The sequence below is a fragment of the Panthera pardus genome, unplaced genomic scaffold (assembly GCF_024362965.1).
Source record: "Panthera pardus isolate Hobbes unplaced genomic scaffold, ASM2436296v1 HiC_scaffold_2, whole genome shotgun sequence".
NCBI lineage: Eukaryota > Metazoa > Chordata > Mammalia > Carnivora > Felidae > Panthera > Panthera pardus.
The window spans coordinates 34,970,573-34,995,550 of NW_026526765.1; the positions used below are offsets into that span (position 1 = coordinate 34,970,573).

The window sequence follows — 24,978 nt, forward strand, 5'->3', positions numbered from 1 at the left end:
CCAGCAGTCGTTCCTTTGATAAATTTTTAAAAACAGCGGAGGTTCAGATAAAGTGTTGTCTATCCACTCAGTATATTTATTGAGGGCTGATCACCACTGCCGGCACCACCTGGTGTATTATTGAATGCTGTGTACCAGGTGCTGATAGTTATGAGCTGATGATTTTTCATAGCCAGTTGATAATGAACTTTTTAAAAAACATACTGTTCTGGGGCACTTGGGTGGCTGAGTCGGTTAAATGTCCAACTTTGGCGCAAGTCATGACCTCACGGTTTGTGGGTTCAGCCCCGCAATGGGCTCTGTGCTGACAGCTCGGAGCCTGGAGCCTGCTTCTGTTTCTGTGTCTCCCTCTCTCTCTGCCCCTCCCCCTCTTGCACTCTGTTTCTCTCTCTTTCAAAAATGAGTAAACATTAAAAAAAAATGGAAACATACCGTTCTGCCTTTTCCCCTAGATTCTGATAGTTGGTGGTGGTGTTGCTGGGCTGGCTTCTGCAGGTGCAGCGAAGTCTATGGGTGCTATTGTTCGAGGATTTGACACCAGGTAAGTGCTCTATGAGTGACTGCTGTTAAGGTGAAAACATTTTGTTTCAGGTGGATATTATGCTGTCTTTGGAGTTTATAATGGAAGTTTCACATTGAAAACTGCTTTACAAACTCTTGACATTTCAAAATGTTTCTACTTCTTCCAAGTTAACTCAAAGTAGAAAAATATTATCTAGTGGGAAAAAATATCTAAGGACCCAGACTCCATACAGCAGAAATAATTTAAAAAGCAGAAGAATTGAAAACAAACAACTCGTATTCAGTTTTCTTTATGTGGATTAACAGTGGGACCAGAATTATTCCCATCCTGAGTTTGTAATCTGTTGCTCTGCAGATTGCATTTACAAGTCAGGGAGGACATGAACCAAGATGTCTGTGAGTTAGAAGAGAGTGGTATAGGAGATATTTTGGGGACACCTGGCTGGCTCAGTCACTAGAGCATGTGATTCTTGATCTTGGGGTCATGAGTTTGAGCCCCACGTTGGGCATTGGGTTTCCTTAAAAAAAAAAAAGTCAGCATAGGAGGTATTTTGGAAAACAGACTGGGGGGCAGAGGGCGGGGAGAGGTATGCTCTGCATTTTGATGGAAGCAAATAAAGCTGATTAGGCAATAGTGGAGCCCCTAGGAGAAAATACTCAATTATGTTCATTGCATAATACTTTAAAGCAGACATACCAACGTTTTCTAGAATTCTTTATTTTTTTTTAATTTTTTTTATTTTTTTCAACTTTTTTATTTATTTTTGGGACAGAGAGAGACAGAGCATGAACGGGGGAGGGGCAGAGAGAGGGAGACACAGAATCGGAAACAGGCTCCAGGCTCCGAGCCATCATCAGCCCAGAGCCTGACGCGGGGCTCGAACTCACGGACCGCGAGATCGTGACCTGGCTGAAGTCGGACGCTTAACTGACTGCGCCACCCAGGCGCCCCTAGAATTCTTTAAAGAAAAGTTTGATTAAAATTGTTCTTCATTTCAGAAGATATTAGATGCTGGATTTTATTAAATGCTTATTGAGAATTGCTGTTATTTTTATGTATGAATACTATTTCAAGGTTAAAATGCATAGTTTTTCATTATCAGCTGAGATCAGTAGAGGAATAATACTGCTGCTAATCTTGAATATAGAATGATCAAAAAAATGTGCAGCCATTCAAAGTTGGAAAGAATGTGACTTTCTGGAGTAAGGAATGTTCCATAGAATATGATTTATAGGGCTTACGTGGAGTTTAGAGAAGTGATGTACTGATAAAAAGCTGTCCTGCTGAAATGAGAAAAGGCTTTTCTGCAATAACGAGGATGCATGCCAAAGATAGCCAGTGTTAAGCATGTTATTTGTGCTTTTAATTTTTAATGTTTGTTGATGTGAAGTTTTTGAAGACACTCCTCCTGGAGAGAGGAGGTTGTGCAAGTTTTCAGTGTAGTGACAGTAGCATTAATGTGGAAATGTGCATATTTGACTTAGAGATGATTTGAAACTTGGTGTTGGGTCAGCTGCTGAGAATTTATTGTGTATTTTGATGTCATTGGTTTAGATAGTGTACAGATCTGATAGCTAGATGATGGCTGTTGCTTAACTCCATTTTTATTTACCATTTACTAGGATAGCTCAAGTACACAATGAAGAAAGATGTGGCTGAACTATATAATCCTTTTCTAAGGATTATACATACCTCAATCACTATTTTGAGACTAGGGGTTGGTATCATAAATATGAAATCCAAACACATTAGAAAACACACTTGATTATAAATTCTTGTTGGAAGACTGAACAGTATATATTTTCAGATAAACATCCTAAAAACTTAAGGACAACTCATTGCTCATCAATATTAAAGGAGTGTGATTTTTTTTTTTAAATGTTTATTTATTTTTGAGACAGAGAGAGACAGAGCATGAATGGGGGAGGGTCAGAGAGAGGGAGACACAGAATCCGAAGCAGGCTCCAGACTCCGAGCTGTCAGCACAGAGCCCGACGCGGGGCTCGAGCTCACAGACCGTGAGATCATGACCTGAGCCGAAGTCGGATGCTTAACCGACTGAGCCACCCAGGTGCCCCTAAAGGAGTGTGATTTTAAATTTTTTCAAACAATAGCTAAGAGATTCCCCTGGTAACAATAGTGAGCATCCTACCTAATGCCTGTGTCGCAAAGTTTAGAAATATAATAGCTTTACTTTATTTTTCTTTTTGTGTATGTGTGTGTTCCAATAAAGCTTTATTTACAAAAACAATTGGCAAGTCAGGAGCTATAGTTTTCAGACACCTGTACTAATGTTTACTCTCTTCCAGGCATTGTGCTATCTGCTTTGTTTTATTTGTTCTTTACAAACACTTAGGGCACCTGGGTGGCTCAGTTAGTTAAGTGTCTGACTCTTGTTTTTGGCTCAGGTCATGATCTCAAGGTTGTGAGACCAAGCCCTGCTTCTGGCTCTGCACTGGGCGTGGAGACTGCTTAAGATTCTCTCTCTCCCTCTGCCCCTCCACTGCTTGTCCTCTCGTTCTTTCTCAAAAATAACAACAAAAAAACCTATGATGTGGGGATGATTAGCCCTATTTTACATACTATAGACATATCAATTTTATAACATTCAGTTTCCTTTCTTACCATAAAACTAATACATGCTTATTCCCCCAATTCAAAAAAAACATTAAAAAGTACAAAAAGTGAAAATAAAATAGCCTATTCCCTGGAAAGAACTGTGAACGGTATATATTGTCTTTTCTACACATTAACTAAAAATGTAATTTTACTAACAGTACTATTTTAACTGGCTTTGTTTTTACTTAGCAGTTGATTGTGAAGATCTCGACTTACCTACAAACATATTTAATGGTTGCATAGGATTCCACTGTGTGGAAGTAGAGTGACTTCTTTAATTAGTCTTCTATAATGGGCATTTTCACTGTATATAAACAATACTGTATATATGTCTATGTAAGAACATATGTATTTGGAGATAGTTCATTATTTCCTTAGGATAAATTCCCAGAAATGAAATTTTGGGGTCAAAAATATTTACATCTTACTTACATTTTGATACATTATAATAGTTTTAAGTGATAATTATTTTGAGGGCAGAGATTCTAACATAGCATTTATGTTTCTGATTATTTATACATGTCCATTATTGAAAAATACAGAGAAACATCAGAAAATGAAAATACCTTTATAATTCTACCAGCTAGATCCAATTGCTAATGATTTTTTTGGTACATTTCTTATAGATATTTATGCAGATACCCTTTGAATGAAATTGTGATCACTCACACATACATATAGGTCATTTTAAATTCATCTTATTTCATTAAAACTAGTAAACATTTCTCAGACTTTGTAAACAGCAGTATCCTTTTGGCTGTAAGGAATAGAAAACACCAATTCAGACTGGCTTAAACTCTAAATAAATGTATTAGCTCTTTTAAATGAAAATCCACGGGAAGGAGTCCCTTTTCACATTCGAGTCAGCAGTTCATTGGTGCCGTCCAGGACCGGGTTCTTTCTGTCCTCTCGGCTGTCCTCAGCTTTGGCTAATTTCCCTGTGTCACAAGTTGGCCTTCCTGGGCAATCAGGACTACAAGCTTCCTTGTTCAAGCCAACAGAAAGGGTGAGCACCTCTTGCTGAATCATGTCCTACCCTTTGTGTCCTCTCTCTGACCATGACTGTTGCTTGGGACTGATGGCCTCAGACCACGGTTTCCCAAACTTCCCTGATGGCCAGAATTACCTGCAGCTCTTGCTAAAAATAAAGCTTCTGGCCTCTCCCCTGGAGATTGTAATTCAGTGGGTCTGGGAAGGGGTCGATGTCATTAGTGGGGTTTGGGATTCACTATCGTGGGATAGGGGTTGGTAAGTTAAACACACTTTCCACCACAGAACTGAGATCTTTGTTGGCTCTGGTTTTCCAACTAGTACACGGTGCATGGCTAGAGTTTATTTTTTTAAACTGAATGTATTTTTATATAGTTTGAATGTGTTGGCTGTTCACATTTTAACATACACTATTTATAGGTTGCTTTTTTCAAACACAATTTAATGAGGACTAGGAACAAAAATCACTTTATTAAAATATTTCTAAGAGTCCATTATATGAGAGAAGTCCCCATAAGTCAGAACATTTACAAATGAAAATCTCAACCTGAGTGATTGGAATGAAGTCATATCTTAACGTAGGTCAGAGCTCATGTCATCATTGACAATGGAGGCCCAAGAAACATAATTGATTATTGGAGTTATCAATAGTGAAATTCCTTTTGCAACTGAACTAAGTAGAAGTTGGAATTCCCTATAATTTTTATTTTTCCAGAAAAAAAAAGTTACAGAAGTGGTATGCACTTCTGGAGATAATTGAAATAGTCCAGTCAAAGATATCAAAAGAAAATCTCCAGTTTTGAAGATAGTTCATTCTTCTTAAAACTCAACACCCAAAAAATAAATAATCCAATTAAAAATTGGGCAGAAGACATGAACAGACATTTTTCCAAAGAAGACATCCAGATGGCCAACAGACACATGAAAAGAGGCTCAACAGCACTGATCATCAGGGAAATACAAATCAATACTACGGTGAGATACCACCTGACACCTGTCAGAATGGCTAAAATCAGTAACGCAAGAAACAACAGGTGTTGGTGAGGATGTGAAGAAAAAGGAACCTTCTTGCACTGTTGGTGGGAATGCAAACTAGCGCAGCCACTCTGGAAAACAGTATGGCGGTTCCTCAAAAAGTTAAAAATAGAAGTACCCTACGATCCAGCAATTGCACTACTAGGTATTTACCCAGAGAATATAAAAACACTAATTTAAAGGGATACATGCACCTGATGTTTATAGCAGCATTATTTACCATAGCTAAATTATGGAAATAGCCCAGTGCCCTTTGACTAATGAATGGATAAAGAAGATGTGGTATATGTGTACAATGGAATATTATTCAGCCATAAAAAGAATGAAATCTTGCCATTTGCAACAATATGGATAGAGCTGTATTAAGCTAAGTGAAATAAGTCAAAGAAAGACAAATACCATGTGATTTCACTCATATGTAGAATTTAAGGAACAAGCAAAGGGAAAAGAGAGAGAAGGAGGGGTAAACCAAGAAACAAACTGTTAACTATAGAGAACAAACTGATGGCTACCAGAGGGAAGGTAGGTGGCAGGGGGATGGGTGAAACAGGTAATGGGGATGAGGAAGTGCACCTTTTGTGATGAGCACAGGGTGTTCTATGGAAATGTTGGATCACTGTATTGTACACCTGTAGCTGATATTACACTGTTATGTTAGCTAACAGGAATTTGAATAAAAACTTAAAAAAAAAACCCAACCCCCCAAATATGTATGTAAATAATGATCTCGATTTCTGCATTAAGGGCCTGAGATAACCCCTGCTTTCCCTTCAATAATCACCAGAGCTGCAGCTTTGGAGCAGTTCAAGTCTCTTGGTGCTGAGCCCTTGGAGGTGGACTTGAAGGAATCTGGTGAAGGACAAGGAGGATATGCGAAAGAGATGTCCAAAGAGTTCATCGAAGCTGAAATGAAGCTCTTTGCTCAACAGTGCAAGGAGGTGGATATCCTCATCAGCACAGCCCTTATTCCAGGTGTGTCATTAAGCCCGGGGTCATCAAAAGCACTTTCACTGATGATATTTTAAAATGAGGGTGAGAGTTGTTCAACATGTGAATTGCTTTAAGTAAAGATTAATTTACTTTCTAGGAATTGAGAAAGCATATGAAAGGCAGAAAAGACCAAAATCACTGTAGCCTGTAGAGAAAAATGATCGTTAATAATGCGATATGTTTTTGTTCAGTCTTTTTTTCCCATGTATTTTTATCTAGCTGTGTTCATAGGTCATATTCTGTGTACAGAATTCTATTTGTAAGCAATTTCCTGTTTACACCTTTGATAAATTGGTTCTTAATTTATTTCTGTTCTCTTTGTTAAGATACAATGTTCTTATTGTAGGACATTCAAACAGGACTGAAAAATATGAAGAACAAAAGTACAGACCTAAAATTCCACCAGAGATGGCTGTTATTAATATTTTAGCCATTTTCCCATGCATGAGAGAGAAAGGGACTTTGCGTGTGTGTGTGTGTGTGTGTGTGTGTGTGTGTGTGTGTGTGTTGAATTTCCGGTATATATTTTTTACTAAAGGATATGGCACTTTATCACTTTTTAATTATTTCCTTTGGCACGTTTGGTCTTTGCAACCAAATTGTAAGCTTTTTGATGGCAGGAATTACTTTTCAGTCCTTTGCCACATCCTCTTCTAAAGAATATTCTTCATTCAGTAGATGATTGATGCCAAATCAGTAAGCTCTTATTAATCAGTAAAGAGTAACTTGACCTAGCAAGATTTGGGAGTGAAAAACATTCCACCTTTTTTCTTCCTTTCCTTCTGTTATTGAATGATGAATACCACGCCGACTCTAATATTTTCCTTTCTGAAAGGAAGTGGGCCAGATAATGAGAGTTTACAGGGCTAATGTTTACTTGTGTCAGATCTTACTAAAGGAGACTTGCTTTCTCTGGGGGACTGTGGAACATTAGAAGTTGCTTTGTCATGAGACCTTGGGAGAGGAGAAATTCTCTTCTGTCATCTTCCCCCAAACCCCCAGTGTGAATAATATACAAGCAAGGGCGGGAAGTTGATTGACATCATATCTATGAGCTTGTGGGGGAAAATATGTCCCTCAAGCTCTTCTTTCTGTCCTGTTTACCTGAGTGGTACCAGATAGGTAAGCTGGGCTCTCAAGACAACCAGCTTCCCACCAGAGCTGGCTACATGAAGCAGACTGGACAGGCTCGTGACATGGCTCAGCCCATAGAAGAATCGGTCGGTCACTGGAGGCGGAATGCAGATCAGTCAGGCAAGCCAGGGGCTCAGGGTGATATTTTGAAATCGGCCGGCTATGATAGGACTCATGAACAAGTAGTGGCAGGAGGGCATTGAAGGATTTCGTTCTTTCCTTTTGTGGCAGTGGCCTCTGGCCCAGCTGTTGCATGGGTGGCTTTGAGGGAGGGATGGGGTGGCCTTTACTGTAGCTACCATCTGACCTTTGGAAGTTAGCTCCATGGTGGAGAGTGGTTATGAGCTGACTAGATATAAGTGGCCAGTAGAGGGTGCTAAAACATTTCCTCATGGAGTAAATGATGCGGACATGAAGCTAGTTTTAGTCAAGTCATACTCTCATTGAACACGGGATACTTTGGGCATAGTATATAGAATTATTATTGATTATAAAGCCCAAAGTAAGCGATACAACTCAAGACTTCTTATGTAAAACACATAACTGACTTTTAGGGTCTACCCCTCCCTGATAATATATATATATTTTTTTTTTTTTTTTTAATAATTTCCTAATAGTGTATTTTGGTAAAAGGTCAAATAGTCTTAAAGAAGATTTGTTAAAAACATTTTGTTAATCTGTTCCACTGAAGCTTTACTGTTTTCCGTCTTTTCTGAAGCTGTGATCTGCTTGGAGCACATTTAAGTTAGACAAAGTCCTTGACCAGTGGACTGACCCAGAGCCGGTACTCAGAGGGCTGGTCTTTCTGTTATCCTTTTTTTTTGTTTGTTTTATTTGAAGAAAGAAAGAAAGAAAGAAAGAAAGAAAGAAAGAAAGAAAGAAAGAAAGAAAGTTAGTATTATAAGGAAGAAGATCTTTCTAAAGGTTTTTCATATTGCTTGGGGAACTGAGACCTGAAAGCATAAAGCATGAACATTAAAACAAAAAGAGGAAAAGATTCTATAAAGGCATAACACCCTTTGAAAAACCATCCTTGGCGTTAAACGTTTACTGGTTTATGTCCTGAGCCTTTGCATAGGTCACCTGATGGTGTGTTGAGCTCTTGAAAGACTCTTGGAACAGAAGTTGTTCTCAGGTTTTCCTTGAGTGGGTCCAGAGGAGATTAAGTCAAATGTCAAAAGTCCTTCAAGCTGAGATTGCTTGCTAGGATCCAGGTGCCTTGGAGGCTGCCCTGAAGACCTGACATGGATAAGAATGCCGAGAGCGGCACCTGGGCAGGTAGCTAGCTTCAGGTAGCAACCTCACAGAGTTGGTAAATTTTCATTCCTCCAAGTCCAGGGGCTTGAAACAAAAATAATGGTATACTTATGTTGATTGGATGTGGAATGAAATATTTCTGTAGCTCACTAATTATTTTGCTGCCTCGTGCCATCATCTGGACTCCCTAGATTGGGTTGGGTGAAGGGTTAAAGGCTGGAGTGTCATTTAACACAGGTCGCTTCAGGATAGAGTTGACAGTCCCATTTTGTGGTGCTGTGCACACAAGGGAAAGCTCTCAGCTTTCCTGTCCAGCTCTTTGCCCTTTGGGGCTATTGTTAAAGAGGAAGGCAGCCCCACCTTTGGTCATGTTCAGGCTGTGCTCACAATCTTTTCTGTTAAACTTTTTGCAACCAAAGAGATTTTTCAGCATCTTTATTGTTCTGGCACCCTTTTAGACTTTCCATAGACTTGGAATATTTCATCAGGAACAGACTGAATCAGGTTGAAAATGTGATGGGTAAGTTAGGGAGGGGTGGTGTGGGGTGAGGAGGAATCGTATGGTTTAGCACTACCTCTCTGTCAGGCATATTTCACCTAAATCCCAGTGTAAGAATGAGGAGTTCTGTGGTGCCCATGCTAAATCTCCTCTGACAGAAACAACCTTCTCCATATAAAACCTTCCTGATGACTGTCTCACTAAAAAAATTATAACCTCGTAAGCTCCTCCACCTTTCCTGCTCTCCTCTTTACCCCCTCCTTAGGTCTTGCCCTTATTTTGTAATTGAACCATAGCTACTGGAAAGCCTGGGTTTTTTGTTTAGTAATGATGGCAGTGACTTGGACCACTGGGGTTCTCACCATCACTGGACAAGGCACCTGGAGTGATCAGGATTGGCTTACGAGCCCCGCCCACCATGCCTTCAAGTTCATGCTCCTTGGTGAGGTATCTGTTGCCTTTTAATTTCTAGTCTCATTTCACCTTTGGGCCTCATGTTAAACTAATTTCTTACTCTCTGGGCCTAATTTCAGTCATGCTGGCTGCTATTTTCTTTTCAAATAGGCCAAGGACTTTCAGACCTTTGCGCATATTGTTCCTTCTCTTTGGAATGCTATCGCTGCCTTTCCCTGCCTTTTGAAATCCTGCTTAATCCAGTTACTGCTTCCTCCACGGTTCCTGCTCTCTTCTACTCATCCATAAACACTGTTCTTTCTGCACCCACAGCGCTCTCTGCCTGTGCCATGGATTCCCCATAGTTCCCAGTCTCATTGCCCCTAGTGACCCCATGCAGCATATGTTGGGCTTCTTAAGATCTGTCATGGTGGGTGCTTACCCCAGGGCCCTGTGTACAGCAGGGGTTCAGCAAAAGTTGTTGAGCTAATGTTCCTGGATGCCTTCCTTAGGTCTCCGTTGGTACAGTCTCTTATTTTTCCAGTGCTATCCAAGGAATGAGAGAGACAGCATTCTGTTGGCTCATTTTTGGATGGGAATAATGCAGAGGCTAACCTAAGACTGGGAACCTAGCTTTCTTAAACTGTCAAAACTAGGACACTTGCCAGGTTTGCAATTTAAGGTGGTTAGCTCCTCTTAGGAGATAGACTTAGGAAGTAGTAGAAGGTCTGTCCTGGAGTTAGAAAGTATCTACCAGCCAGGAGGGAAGATAGTCGTTGCTTGATTATAAATTATAATAGCTCAGTCCATATAAACTTGGACCTCTTTTTAGGCACAATCCAGATTATGGTAACAATACTTTTTATCTACACTAGATAGGGTCTGTAGAATATACCCCTCAAAGGATACTTGTGGTAATTTTACGTGACTCTAGAGAATTGGCAGGGCGGCGGGGGGTTGTTTTCCCCGAAATAAAGGCCTTACGCATATCACACCAAACCGGAGAAATTTTGCGGTCTCCTTGGAAAATCAACATTGGTTCTTTATCTGACATTACTTTTGTCTTTTTGAAATCTGTCTTTCATAAAGAGCAGAAATATAGTACAAAAAAATAATTTTTCACAGTAATGTTCACACTTGTTCTTTCAGCCAGGAGAATAACTGATATGGTGATAATATTTGCCATTTGTGAAATTCCACAAAGACAACACGGCTTTGACAACTCTACAACGTTTTTGCCTAAAGTAAAGGTTTAGTGTTCAGGTTGTTCTTTTCCTTCTCTGTAAGCATGATGATCTGACAGGACAAAGCTCATATAGATCAGCCATTTCTCACTTTTTCTGAATTATTTATTGTTTTGTTTACTGACTAACCTGATTCATCTGTCACCCTCCCCTCCCTCAAATGTATTGTATGACTGTATGGAATTTCTAATATTACTTCTACAAAGTTTCATTTGTTTTCAGAATTTTGAAGGACAGAGAGAAACACTTAAGTGTTGCAACATCAAAGATTGGTAACCACAGGCTGTCTACATACCTCTTGGTAGCTTTCAACACGGACAGGGCAACTTGTCATCAAGAGGAAGATGCCAAGACTGGGGAGTGTCCCATTACCATTTATCAGTCATGACTTCTTAGAGTGTGTTTGAGCACGCTTAGTGAGTTATTGGACCGAATTTAACAAATGTTTGTTAGGAAAATTTATGGCACAGAATTATATTCTGGTTTGGTCTATTATTTCTCCAAACATATGTTGCAAGATTGGAAGTTGTGTTTCCCTCCCTGGCAGTCCCTGAGTTGAAAAGGATTGGGAAGCTGAGGCCATCCCTGGGGAAGCAACACCCCATGGAGTTACTGCTAACAGCTAGTACTGCCCACCACATGTGTTTCTGTATTTCCTTCTTTCCACATTCCCTATACTTTCTTGTGGCTCAGTGTCAGTTAGGGTGGTCTGGCTGCTATAACAAATCAGCACAAAAGCCTGGACGTGATAGAAATTTACTTCTTGCTCAGTTAGCAGTAACGGATGGTTGACATGTTGGTGGGCATCTCTCCTTCACGTGGTCATCTGGGGATTCAGGTATGACAGTGTCGCCATCATCATGATGAGGCTCTGAAGATCACTGCGGGCACCGTGTCTCCTCCAGCCAGCCAGAGGGAAAGGGACATAGAGGAATGCACATAGGATGCCTACGAATGGCACATACCACTCGTCACATTTCTTTGGCTAAGACTTAGTCACATGGCCAACCCTAACTGTGAAGGAAGCTGGGAATTGTTTCCTAGCTGTGTGCCCAGGAATAATAGAACATTGCATTAGTTTGCTAAGGCTGCCGTAACAAAATCCCAGCTTAAACAACTGAAATTTCTTTTCTCACAGCTCTGGAGGCTGGAGGTCCCAGGCCACGGTGTAGGCAGGTTTGGTTTCTTCTGAGGCCTCTCTCTCTGGCTTGTAGATGGTCTTCTATGTAGATTTCTTTGTCTTCTATGTAGATGGTCTTCTTCTTGCTGCGTGCTCACGTGGTCTTGGTGTCTCTCTTTTTTTTAATCCACATTTCTTCGTATTTTAAGGATGTCGGTCAGATTGAATTAGGGCCTCATTTTGACTTAATCACCTTTCTTTAAAGGTGGTTAAAGAATTCACCAATTTCCCAGTATCGTGATATTTTAAGGTAGTAGGGGTTAGGGCTGCAACGTATGAATTTTCTGTGGACATAGTTCAGCTCATAACAAACATGGATTTTGGTGAACAGCTAATAGCTTTTTCCTTTTTCTTGCTTTGTAATTTTATCTGCTTATGTTTAATGTATTCACTGGGGATCAGATCTTGGATTTAGAGCCAGATAAAGTAGATTCAAATTCCAGTTCCTCTGCTTAAGAGCTGATGTGTCTCTCTGAACCTCAGATTCCTCATCTCTGAAAAGGAGGTAAACATTTTTATCTCCCAGAGCTGATTCATTGAATAGATGAAGAAAAAAATCCAGTGTAGGGATTAGGGCTTGGCCTAGAGAGAGCATTAGCATCATTCTCTTTCCTGCCACGGGTGATGTCTGGTCCTGCACACGGTACTCAGGACTGAAAACTTACTGACTTTGTGAACAGAAGGTCTAGACATTCTCAAGGATTACATGGAATGTCTAAGGCAGTCCCTGAAAAACTGAATTTTCTGAAGATATGCATTTCAGTAAGGCTCTTTTGTCAATTAATCTCATTCTGGCCTAAGTTGAATAACATGGGAAATAAATAACATGGTAAAAAAAGGTTTCTATTTTTAAAAAGAATCTTTTAATTATTTTATAAAACTAGTTAAATCAGATTGTGTAGTAAATATTCATTTTTTTATTTTAAGGCATTTTGGTAGCAAAATGCTAAACATGCATTGGAGAGAACACAAAGAATGTTATAATTTATATAAAAATATTATACATTTCCTGTTTGTGCTACCATTTAACTTTGGTAGACTGTTTTAGTGTTTTCAGAATTCCCATCATTTATGGAAACATGGTAACATCTTGACTAATTATGATTTTTATTTATACAAATTTATAGCTATGAGAGGTAAATGATTAAGATGATCCTTAAAAATTTTTATAAATGTGTTCTTTAATTATTAGGTAAAAACTTGTTTTTAGGTTTTTTTTCTTCAAACAGATCTTTAGGGATTTGTCCAATTGGCTAAAATATGCTGTTGACTAATCTATTTCGTAAATATTACATTTAGAAATATCTCACGGTATTCAGTTTGTAAAAGCCAAGGTTTTGCTGGCCTGAGTTTCTCTCTAGTTCCTTATACAAATAATTAATTGTGCAGAGAAAATTTGTCTCTAGTTCCATGGACAGAATTCACCAATAAAGTACTCTGCTGGGGTCAGAATCTCTTTTCATGAACATAGCTGTCTATAGCCTCGCCAGTGATAACATAGATGAAGGTGTTGGATCAGTATGTTGCTGTCTGTACCGTGAGGCTGCCTAAATCACAGACCCAGGGGCAGCTAGGTGGCTCAGTTGGTTAAGCGTCTGATTTCAGCTGAGGTCATGATCTCACAGTTCGTGGGTTTGAGCCCTGCATCAGACTCTGCGCTGACAGCTCAGAGCCTGGAGCCCGCTTCAGATTCTGTGTCTTCCCCTCTCTCTCTGCCCTTCCCCAACTTGTGCGCTCGCTCACTCTCTGTCTCTCTCTCTCTCTCAAAAATAAACAAACAAACTTAAAAAAATTTAAAAAATCACAGACCCATTAGATGATAGATCAGTGGATCAAATATTCAGCAGTTTCTTGCCACTTCCTGTCTATTACATAATCAGTTACCTCTGTGTGTGTGTGTGTGTGTGTATGTATATATATATATGTATAAGAAACTTTTTGTCCTTATCTGTAACATCTTTATAGCTTACAAACCATTGCTTTAACCCCATCTGTGATTTTGAAATTCCAAAATTTCGTGTGTATCAGTTAGCATACCTTTGGCTGTCAGAAGCAGAAATTCCAACACAATCTGCTTTAAATAAGAAAGGAAACTTCTTGGGTTGTGTATCCGAAGAAAGTCCCCTTGTAAGTGTGGATAGGTGTGCTGACATCAGGGGGACTTTGGCTGTGCTCCCTGTAGTCTGTCACCTTGCCCTGCTCTGAGGTGGTAGAAAGAAGGCAGCAGCGGTGTGGGGCCTCTAGTCTGCAGGACACGACATCTGGAAGGAAGGCCAGTTCTGATGGCTCCCTCTTGAAGAGCAAGGAAATGTCTTTTTCAGAAGCCTTTAGTAAACTTTTCCTTGTTCTTATTGGCCTTAATGGGGTTCGTGCTCATTCCTGAACCAGCTGGTGGAGGCAGGACAGTGCGATGCCCCTTGGCTTACATCTGGATTTCCAAACTGGTCACTAATAATATGATGAGATTATCCTTAGGCCAGCCTGCATCTGGAGCGGTGTCTGAGGTTATTTCTCCTGAAGTTCATGGACTGTGTGGAGAAAATGGAAATCAGAGTAGTGACAAGAGGAGGAGATGGGTGCTGGGTAAACAACAATGCTCAGTGCAAAACTGTGTTGTCTTCTAATGATATTTCTTTATATGTAAATGCTGTAGTTCACAATGTCTTTACATGCTGTATTTTCCACTGAGTCTGGATAGTATTGCATTCCATTAATAATTATCCTTGTTTTCTTAGTACTTATTCAGGAGAAATCTATTTTGGTTTGGATAAATGTATTCTTTAATTTGTATTTTTTCTTTTTCTTTTTTAAAGCTTATTTGAGAGAGAAAGAGTGTGCAATTGTGTGCGAGTGGGGGAGGGGCAGAGAAAGAGTCCCAAGCAGGCTCCACACTGTCAGCATGGAGCCCGATGTGGGGCTTGAACTCAGAACCCAGAGATTATGACCTGAGCCAAAATCAAGAGTCAGATGCTTAACTGACTGAGCCAGCCAGGCACCCCTATTATTTGTATTTTTATCTCTTTGCTACTATACTGTTGAATATACTATGATCTTGTTAAAGCAGAAGGTTTTTCTTGAGCCTGTCTAATCTGACACCTCACTGGCCAGGAGTTCAGGAAGTTAGAAATTTCCCCATCTGATTACATGCTATAGAGTAATCCCAGTAAATAATGCTAAATGCTGTTTGGAATCAAAATTTTGTGGTAAACCCATTTCATTTTGGTGTCTTGTTGTTCTTAATATTTTTAGTGGTTTCCTCTTAAAGGTTTTTTGTTTCATTTTGTTTTTGGGTTTTGCTGTTGTTGTTGTTGTTGTTGTTGTTGTTGTTGTTGTTGTTTTGGTGTGGTTAAAGTGGTCTGTGAGGGCTTAATTCTTTTCCCAGTAAGGTAGAATCTGAGAATTTATTGATTTCAGATGATTAGGTTAGCTCTGATTCATTTAATGAAGTATAATGTATTGTGAGACTTTCTGATAAATCTTTACCCATTGATATTTAGTTTAAGCTAAATCACTCTTTTTTGAAATTAGTGCTACAGAGAAGCCAATGATTCTTTTGCTACGTAGCCATAGTTGTTAAAGCTATTTTTTTCTTTTTCTTTTTTTTAAAATAATCTCGACACCCAACGTGGGGCTTGAACTCATGATCTTGTGACTGAGCCAGCCACATGCCCCTGAAGCTGTTTTTAGAGAGGAGCAATTTTTTCTAGAAGTTTCTAGCTTTAATACTTTTAAAACTTCATCTTAGTATTTGTTTAATGAGAAAATACAGGAGTATGGAAAGAATTCTGTGTATTCTGTGGCCATACATGCATACATCTAGAAACAGTGCACGTGTGAGGCATGTTTTCAGTCTATAGTCAGTTCTTGGTGTACACAGAGATTCAAGGATACCTTACAGTCATCTATGCCATCCCTGCTCTCCCTAAATAATGGCCAACCAATTGGGAAACCACACAGATTTTTAGATGACTGCTTTATTAAATACCTCAGCTATTTTGGATAATAAAACTGTTTACTGACCTTTGAATATAGCCTCTTTCAGTCCTAAAATATTAGTCTTCAGAGCTGTAAGGAAAATTTTCCTTCATATCCAGTCTGCACATGGTAAGCACTAAATATTACTTGAGTGGATAAATGGATGCGTATTTGAATGATGACTGGGATTGCATTTTGTCCTACCATTGTTTTGGCTACAGTATGAAAATAGATTCCCAGCTGGGAGGGGACCGAGGAATTTTCCCAGGGAACTTAATGTCCAAGAACGAGAAGGCACCAAGAAATTTTTCATGAGGTTGTACATCATGCCAAATCCTTCATCCACATTTTGCATTGTGCTAGGAAATATATTTAAAAAAATTCTCTCATTAATTTTTTCTGTCATATTGATTTTTGGTATTGTTTTGGGGGAAATTGGTTTGAGAAAGTGTAAAAATTTCAGTTTATTTGTATATCTCCTCTTTGGCAGATAAAATTATAAAATTAAAAGAAATGAGCAATCAAAAGGGGAAAGCCCAATTGTGCTTGCCTCAAAAACAAAAACAAACATAACTCTTATCTGCCACCTTCTTTTTTTTTTTTTCACGTTTATTTATTTATTTTGAGAGAGCGAGAGACAGCAAGAGTGGGGTAGGGTTAGAGGGCGAGGAAGAAAGAATCCCAAGCAGGCTCCCTGCTGTCAGCATAGAGCCTCATAAGGGACTCGAACCCTCTAACTGTGAGATCACGACCTGAGCCAAAATTGGGAGTCGGGATGCTGAACTGACTGAGCCACCCAGGTGCCTCTGCCTTCTTCTATTAATTCTTCTGACATCTTCTACAGTTATGTCTTGAAAGATCTGATATGATCACTTAGCCTTTTATTCTTGTGTCTAAAATCTATACCAGACTATCTCTGGGGTATATGGGACATCTCTTTATATTTGTAGGATTTGTATTAAACATTGGGTATATTCTTCTCTATGTTTTATATTGTAAAAATCTTCCTGTTTGTTATCCATCCTTAGTCTCTGACTCACTTTGTAAGTGTTTTAGAAGCACTCTTTGAAAGGCTGTCCTAACTGTATAGCTTCATTTGCTGTAGGGAGGGCACATAACGTTGAGTGAAGCCTTTCAGTTGGTAAGTAAATAGATTGGTCTGATGGCATTTTTAAGTTTTTTTAATTTTCTAGTACAACTCTGAACCTGTGTCTTCAACTTAAAGAAGAAACTGGTTGTGATTACACAGGAGTACTTTATTTTATTGTTTTTTATAAAAATAGTATGTGACTTTTGGAAATGTAGTACGAAGTAGAAAATACAAAGTAGAAAGTAAAGATCATCCATCATCTCTCTACTTAATGAAAAATACTAGTAACATTTTACCATTTCCTTTCATCCTTTTTTCCATGCATTTTTATCATGTTAGCTCAGGATACAGTGTCTTTCTCATTTTCTACATATAATATTATATCATAAATTTTCCCCTTGATATAATATGATGAGTCATTAAGAAATCTTTGTAAATGGGGCGCCTGGGTGGCTCAGTCAGTTAAGCATCCGACTTCAGCTCAGGTCATGATCTCACACTGCGTGAGTTTGAGCCCCATGTCGGGCTCTGTGCTGACAGCTCAGAACCTGGAGCCTGCTTCGGATTCTGTGTCTCCCACTCTCTCTGCCCCTCCCCTGCTCATGCTCTGTCTCTCTCTGTCTCAAAAATAAATAAAAAACATATAAAAAATAAAAAAAAAAGAAATTTTTGTAAATATATTTTAATGGTTTTATAGAATTTTCTTGTTTGTACCATATTTTATTTAATGGTTCCCTAAAGGTTGGGCTTTTCATTTAATTCCAGTTTTTGCCAATTAAAAATAATGCTCTAACCTTTTTTCTGTGTCATTCCAATGTGTGTATTTTCATTTATTTCCCCAGGATTAATCAAATCTTAGAACTAGAGTTACTGGATGAGTGAATATCAACATTTTTGGCCAGTTGATACATGTTTGTAAACTATGCTTTCCTGAAACTTGTGCAGTCCATAATCTCATAAATAGATCATCCTGCTACTTGTTTCATTTCAACATTATGATTTTTTTAAATTTTTTTTAACGTTTATTTATTTTTGAGACAGAGAGAGACAGAGCATGAACAGGGGAGGGGCAGAGAGAGAGGGAGACACAGAATCTGAAACAGGCTCCAGGCTCTGAGCTGTCAGCACAGAGCCCAACGCGGGGCTCGAACTCTCGGACCGAGAGATCATGACCTGAGCCTAAGTCGGACGCTTAACTGACCGAGCCTCCCAGGCACCCCTCAACATTATGATTTTTTAAAAAGATTTTATTTTTAAGTAATCTTTACACCTAACATGGGACTTGAACTTATAACCCCAAAATCCTGAGTTGCATATTCTGAGTGAGCCAGCCAGGTGCCCCTATTATTAATTTTTGACTCTTTCAGTTTTAGAGGCAAAGAAAAAAAAGTATCTCACTTTTTGTAACTCACATTTCTTTGATTCATTATGAAGGTGAACATTTTTTTTTAAGTTTATTTATTCATTTTGAGAGAGAGAGAGTGTGAAAGAGAGAGCATGCAAACAGGGGAGGGGCAGAAAGTGAGGACAGAGAGAGAATCCCAAGCAGGCTCCACATTGTCAGCGCTAAACTCAAGTGGAGCTTGAACTCACAAATGGCGAGATTGTGACCTGAGCCAAAACCAAGAATCGTTCACTCAACCGACTAAGCCACCCAGGCGCCTGGAGGAGGGTGAACATTTAAAAAAAAAATTTAGTTGTTACCATTTCTCTTAGAATTGAGTGTTTGTATTTGTTGTTCATTTATTAGGATCTTTCTGTTTTGTTTTTATTTAAATTTCTGTGAGCTTTTTAATATATTTTTTATCATATTTATTTTTGAGGACGATAATATGTACTTTTTTCATACTTAAATCTATTGTTTTCCCAATTGCTTTAGGAAATACTTTATTTTAAAGTTTATTTCTTTAGTTTGAGAGAGAGAGAGAGAGAACACAAGTAAGCACTTTGCATGCAGGCAGGGGAGGGGAAGAGAGAGGGAGAGAGAGAATCCCAAGTAGGCTCTGTACTATGGGCAGGGGAGCCTGATACGGGGCTTGATCCCACGATCTGAAAGATCATGACCTGAGCCAATATCAAGAGTCCGATGCTTAAGTGACTGAGTCACCAAGGCACCCAAGAAAATACTTTTTAATCCAAAGACTAGAGGGCTATTCACCAAGGTTCTCTTTCTTCTCTCTTCCTTTTTGGGTTGATTCTCTTTTTTAAAATTTTTATTTGTTTTGAGGGATCTCTATACCCAGTGTGGGGCTCAAACTCATGACCCCAAGATCAACAGTCTTATGCTCTTCCTACTGAGCCACCCAGGTACCCCAAGGGTTGATTTTTTTATAATTCATTCTGATGTATAGAGTTTAAAGTTTAATTTGAAGTCTGGTAGTAGATTCACCCCTCCATAACTAACTAATCATCTTATTCGTTTTGTTGCTTCCATTTTGTGATGCCACATTATCATGTATTACATTTTTGCCCTAGGAGGACATCAGGGTAAGATAGTATTTTGAAATTTCCTTCTCAGTCTTTCCTCCTCTTGAACTATTCTTTTGAGGATTTTCTCATTTGGAACTTTTATGTATTACCCTGCTCCTCTTTTGGCTCTATTTTTTCCCCTTCTGTTTTCAATTTTCATTTCTACACTTCCAGAATTAAAAAAAAATTAATCAATCCACATGTGAATGCTTAAAAGCCAGCTGTACTGTTCTATTCATCATTGTATTCCCTGTAGCCTTTATTGATTTTTTAAATTATAAAATTAAAACTAGCTCTTAAATTTGTTTTATTTATTTATTTTGAGAGAGAGCATGAGCAGGCGAGGAGCAGAAAGAGGGAAGAGAGAGAATCCCAAACAGGCTCTGTGCCATCAGCACAGAGCCCAGTCTGGGGCTCAAGCTTACTAACTGCAAGATCATGACCTGAGCCCAACTCAAGAGTTGGGCACTTAACCCACTGAGCCACCCAGGTGCCCAAATTAAAACTAGCTCTTATAGAAAATTTGTGAGATAAGGAAAAGCACAAAGAAGAAAATATTCTTAGCATTTAAAGATATCCTGGTATGGTTAAATGTTATACTATATAGAATTTACTAGAAACTATATAAGATATGTAGTATATTATAGTATATGTATATATAAAAATACATACGAAACACTCATAAATATGTATGTGAAATTTTTTTACCAAATGGCAGTAGTATATACATACTATTTTGTTGTGTGCTTTTTATCTGTAATAATTTATCGTATCTTAAATATTCCTCTGTGACTTAAATTTTAACTCATCCTCTAGTTATTTGACTGTACACTTAATAAATTATGTGAAAGAACATCCTATCCTTTCAAAAGTGATTGAATTTCAGAGTGACAATATGGACAGAATATTTATTATTTTTGTTAAGATGCCAGTGTGTATGTATGTGTGTGTGCATTAAAGTTGTGTCAGCCACTGCATAATTGTTTTGTGAAGGTTGAGTGAGTAAAATCAAAGACAAATAGGTAATATATAGGATTTTTTCTAGGGAGCCTAAATGGTTTTGGCCACTTGAGGTCTTGTAAAGTCAGTAGGGTTACAGTCCTGGAATTGATCCTTAAAAAGAAGGAATCCAGAATTTTTAAGGCAGGAGGAATTAATTAGATGCCAAATCAAACTTGTGAAGTTGATGGCTATACAGTTAGTGCAGTTAGAAGTCAAAGGGGGTGGGCCTGGGTCCAAATTGCAGTTAAAGGCACATCAATCTGAGACTGGAGGGTACAGGTAAGGTGTGAGGAAAAGCTGTAGCAAACAAGAGGCTGGTTAATGGAAAAGAGGCTCTGGACTAGAGAAGAGGAAGGGGGATGATGGTAAATACCTAGAAAGCACACATTAGCGCTTTAAATTTGCCACTTTATGTGGATGCACCTATATGATCTGTAGCTTTAAATTACTGCAGAGCTGAGCAGCATAACCTTTTTTGGGGGGGGGGGAGGAGTCCTCAAATGTATGTGGTTTGCATCCCCAGATTGTTATGTTTAATAAAGTTTAAATATTCAAGCTTTTGTTGGACTGTAGTGGGGAGAGTAGATGAAAGGAGTATTTCCAGAGAATTTTGAGAAATGATGAAACCACCAGGATGTCAGAGTATTGTCTTTGGGGAAAATATCTCCTTATTCTTGCTCTTTCTTGGAAACTCAAAAGATTATCCGACAAACTGTGTGGCAGCTAGCTACCCCTGTGTGGCTGGAGCAGGAGGTCCAGTGGGGCGGTAATGAGAGAGAATGTGAGAGTGATTAGACCCAGGGAGGAAGGCCTTCAGTAATAGGAGGCTTAGAATTTGGACTTTATCTTGGAAGTATAAAGTTGGCATTGAGAAAGAGGGAGGTACTATATAAATACCGATTTGTTATCTTTTCAGCTTTTTTCCCCCACATGTACCAAAAATATTTCTTTTTCTTTTTTCTTTTTTTTTTATGTCGAAAATGTAATTTTAATAGATAATTCTTCATCTTACATAGAAGCATAACAAAATACACCACATTCTGAAGAAACTCCAGACGTTATGAGAATAAAGAGTAGGGGAAACTCAGATGGGCTACAATATCCATTACCTTAAATTGCAAGACAAAGGTTCCAACACAGGTTAACATTTACATACTTAGGACTGGCTACACTGATGTCTTCAAAATAACAAGAATCAGAAATTAGATACGGAAACGGGTGGGAAAGAACAGTTTTTCTGAGGAGAGGAACTCTATCAATGCAGAAAAAATTACTGAATATCAAGCAATAGCTCTCAGAGCAAATACTGAAGGATGAAAATAAGAATCATGAACTGAGGATTTGATGTTCACAAAGGAAGAAACCTTTCGGATGACACTTATGAAGTTGGTTGCTTGAGGTCTGCTCGTGAGGTCTACAAGGAAGACTCATAAATGTCTCCGCAAACCCCAGATGGTTATCAGATTGGTGTTTCCTAATAGTATCATACACCAGTGGTCACACATGGAGTTTTCAGACAAAAACTAAGAAAGAGGTCATACCCGAAATGCCAGACAAACAAATGTGGCACAACATATGAGTCCTGCGCAAAGCCAGTCACAACGGCTGCTTTGCTGTGACTCTCCTGTACAGTAATTTTCAGACATCATGGCAAGACACTAATGATCATCTAACTAATCAGACAATACATATTTCAAATTTCTAGGAGGTAAAAAAAATATCAGATACCAATGCTTTATGCATGCTCAGGGACAGCTTATAAATACTCCATTCAGTGATATCTTAACACAAGTTTGCATCGGTGAAAAGAAATGGGCAAAATCCACCTCTTGTCATTCGACTTGTCAGATGGTGAAGACCAAAACAGAATGTTCCATCAGTTTTAATTTTTAAATACGATTGTCACATTGGGAAAATGAGACAGTAAAATAAACTGTACAAAGCAAAGTAGAATAACAAAAAATATTTTACTATAACATAAGATTTACAGAAGTTTCCAGATAAGCCATACAAAATGGTCACAAGTGTTTTTTGAAGGAAGGATTCTACACTTGACAGCAAAGTCACAATGTTATTAGAGCTGTGATGTCTGTTTAATGTTCCCATTTTGGTTCAAACAATCAAGCTTGTCCATCTACAGCATCTAAATAAACTTAGACTTGGCTAGAGAGCATATTCTGAAGAACTGGTTAGATGCTTTTATCCAATGCAATTAGATCACCATAAAAAGGGGGAAAGGAGCCCATAAAATTAAAACTACCTCTCCCCCCGCCACCAAAAAAAAGAGATAATAATCTCTAAAGAGAAAACACCCACACCCCTTGCAGCTAACCCTGACCACTACCTTCATTCACAGTGCTTTATACTTTAACCACTATTGGGGAAATGAATAAAAGCAGAGAGGGGCCACTGCTTTTAAACGTTTCACAACAATCCAGATGGTACTTCTAGCCTCTGCTCATGCTTTACAACAGTGATCAGGACAAGACATAGATTTGCTAATGTGCATTTAATCACCAAAGTACTGAAGATGTCTGGGCTTTTATTCTGTAATGTTTCTAAGACTGTGTCCATTAAATGCAAACAAAAAAGGAAGAAGTCTTGGCAGAACAGGAGAAGTGATGCACACTTGATGATCAGATCGATTTTAAATATTATTCATGGCATATAGCCTATCCATGCTCTAGCCGTTTCTGTTGCTTGGGCTTCGTTGGTCTTCCACTGCTCTATCATTTGCTAATGGATCATCTGGATTGGGAGCACTTAACAATGCCTGGATCGATAGCAGAACTGTGCGACTCTGCAGTGCTGGGGACCACTTATCTTTCAAAGTATCTAAACGTACTCTTCCCAACTTGTCTACATTAGCATGATAAATTTTGCTCATGAAACGTACTTTAGGGGCTGCCATTGGGTATTCTTCTGGAAGGAATAGTTGACGTTTAAAAGTCCCTCCCTCAAAGGGGGAATCCTGGGGGCCAGCAATGACCACATGAAAATAATGGGCGTTGCTTTTGGCAGGTTCTGCTTTAATGCCAGGAACTGGTTCCGCCAGCAAATGCTGGGTTTCCTTGATAATCCTGCGGGGCAGCCCGGCCATCTTGTCAGATCCCGAGTTCGGCTTCTGGTCTCGACACTGGCTCCGCTCGCCTCGCACACCTAGTTTTCTTTTTTTAAACCCATATGTGTTCCAATCAAGAAGATTGAAAAACAGATTATTATTATAATGGAAATTTCATTTGAAATTAATTTTCATTTATAAAATTGATAGTACTTTTACTAAAATTCTGTAAACACAGAGTTGAAAACTTACTAAAAGAGGAGAAGATAAAGATAATTAGGCTATTAACTCTCTACTTTCCTACTACCAATCTCACAAGTTTATGTCCTTTGTCTTTTGGCTTAGGTACTTATTGTTTTATGAAACTTGAACACGGTAATATACTGACATTGTGGGCCCCCTTTGAACATACTAATACGTTAGGTTGGTGCTTTATCTTCTATGTAAGAATTAGTGAATGAATTTAAAATGTGAACTGTCTCATAACTAGAGTGTTCATAAGAACAGGGATCTTTTCTGTTTATCTACAAGTATATTCTGAGCACCAGGTATAGGGCTTGACTCATCAGAGGCAGAATAGTGTTGGGGGAAATAAAAGTGTATGAGTGATTTCCAATCCCAATCCCAGGTTGGGATTTCCTATTGTTTTCATTTCATGGCATTTCTCTGTCTCTCCCTGAAGTTATCCTGTGTTAAATGAAGGTAGATTAATTTAACATGTTGGAAAATCTGGTGAGATTTGCTAAGATGTTTGAAAATATTCCATTTTTTAATTTGGTAAATTGCTAGTGAGTATTCCCCTTGACTTTTGTGATCTTTATGGATTGTCCAGTTCAGGTGCACATAGTTTCCTTAATAGCTTATTATGCATTTAAAAAAAAAAAAACAAAAAAAACCCCAGGCAAATGGTTGTGTCTTCATGAGTGGTGCTGAATGTAAATCAGTGGGGAAGAGCCATGCTGAGATTTCCATGCTGAGTAAGTAAACGGAAAGGCTGGCTTATTAGCCACACGTCTCCCTCCCGCATATCGGCTTTGCAGTTTGTACTAACCATATTTCTTCCTGAGGAGGATGACCATTTCCACCTGTGTATAGACTTTTGGGTCTCTTGAAAGAGTTAAATTTCAGATGTTACATTTTTGAGCCTCCAGAGACTACTGTAATAATTAGAAAATAGAGTTTAAAAAAGTATAATATAATTTGTTCTGTTTTCTTTCCATTTTATTAGGTAAAAAAGCCCCAGTTTTATTTAGTAAAGAAATGATTGAGTCAATGAAGGAAGGTTCAGTTGTTGTGGATTTAGCTGCTGAGGCTGGCGGAAACTTTGAAACCACGAAGCCAGGAGAACTTTACGTTCACAAGGTATAGGAAACAGCTGCTTCTCTCTGTGGACAATGTCCCATGGCTCACCATAGTGAAATATACTGTTTGTTTGTGAGATGTGTGCATATTTACAAAGATCATAATTTCACAGCTTAGCCTTGGCTATGACTGCAAATTGTCCTAGCAGGAAGGCG

At 38.7% G+C, this 24,978-nt stretch overlaps 2 protein-coding genes across 6 annotated transcripts in view; one reads left to right on the forward strand and one right to left on the reverse strand.

Moving 5' to 3' along the window:
- The window catches only part of NNT (nicotinamide nucleotide transhydrogenase), a 95,289-nt gene that overhangs the window by 23,987 nt on the left and 46,324 nt on the right, over positions 1-24,978 (forward strand). For all 5 annotated transcript variants that reach the window (XM_019464306.2, XM_019464308.2, XM_019464307.2 and 2 more), the window contains exons 6-8: positions 453-541; positions 5,952-6,139; positions 24,690-24,823. In XM_019464306.2, coding sequence (XP_019319851.1) covers positions 453-541; positions 5,952-6,139; positions 24,690-24,823 — 411 coding nt within the window. The remainder of the gene's footprint in view (positions 1-452; positions 542-5,951; positions 6,140-24,689; positions 24,824-24,978) is intronic.
- On the reverse strand, positions 22,926-23,553 carry LOC109275882 (ubiquitin-conjugating enzyme E2 N-like). Its single transcript, XM_019464311.2, has one exon. It carries the CDS (start codon positions 23,498-23,500, stop codon positions 23,084-23,086), a length of 417 nt encoding a protein of 138 aa, XP_019319856.1. The 5' UTR covers positions 23,501-23,553; the 3' UTR covers positions 22,926-23,083.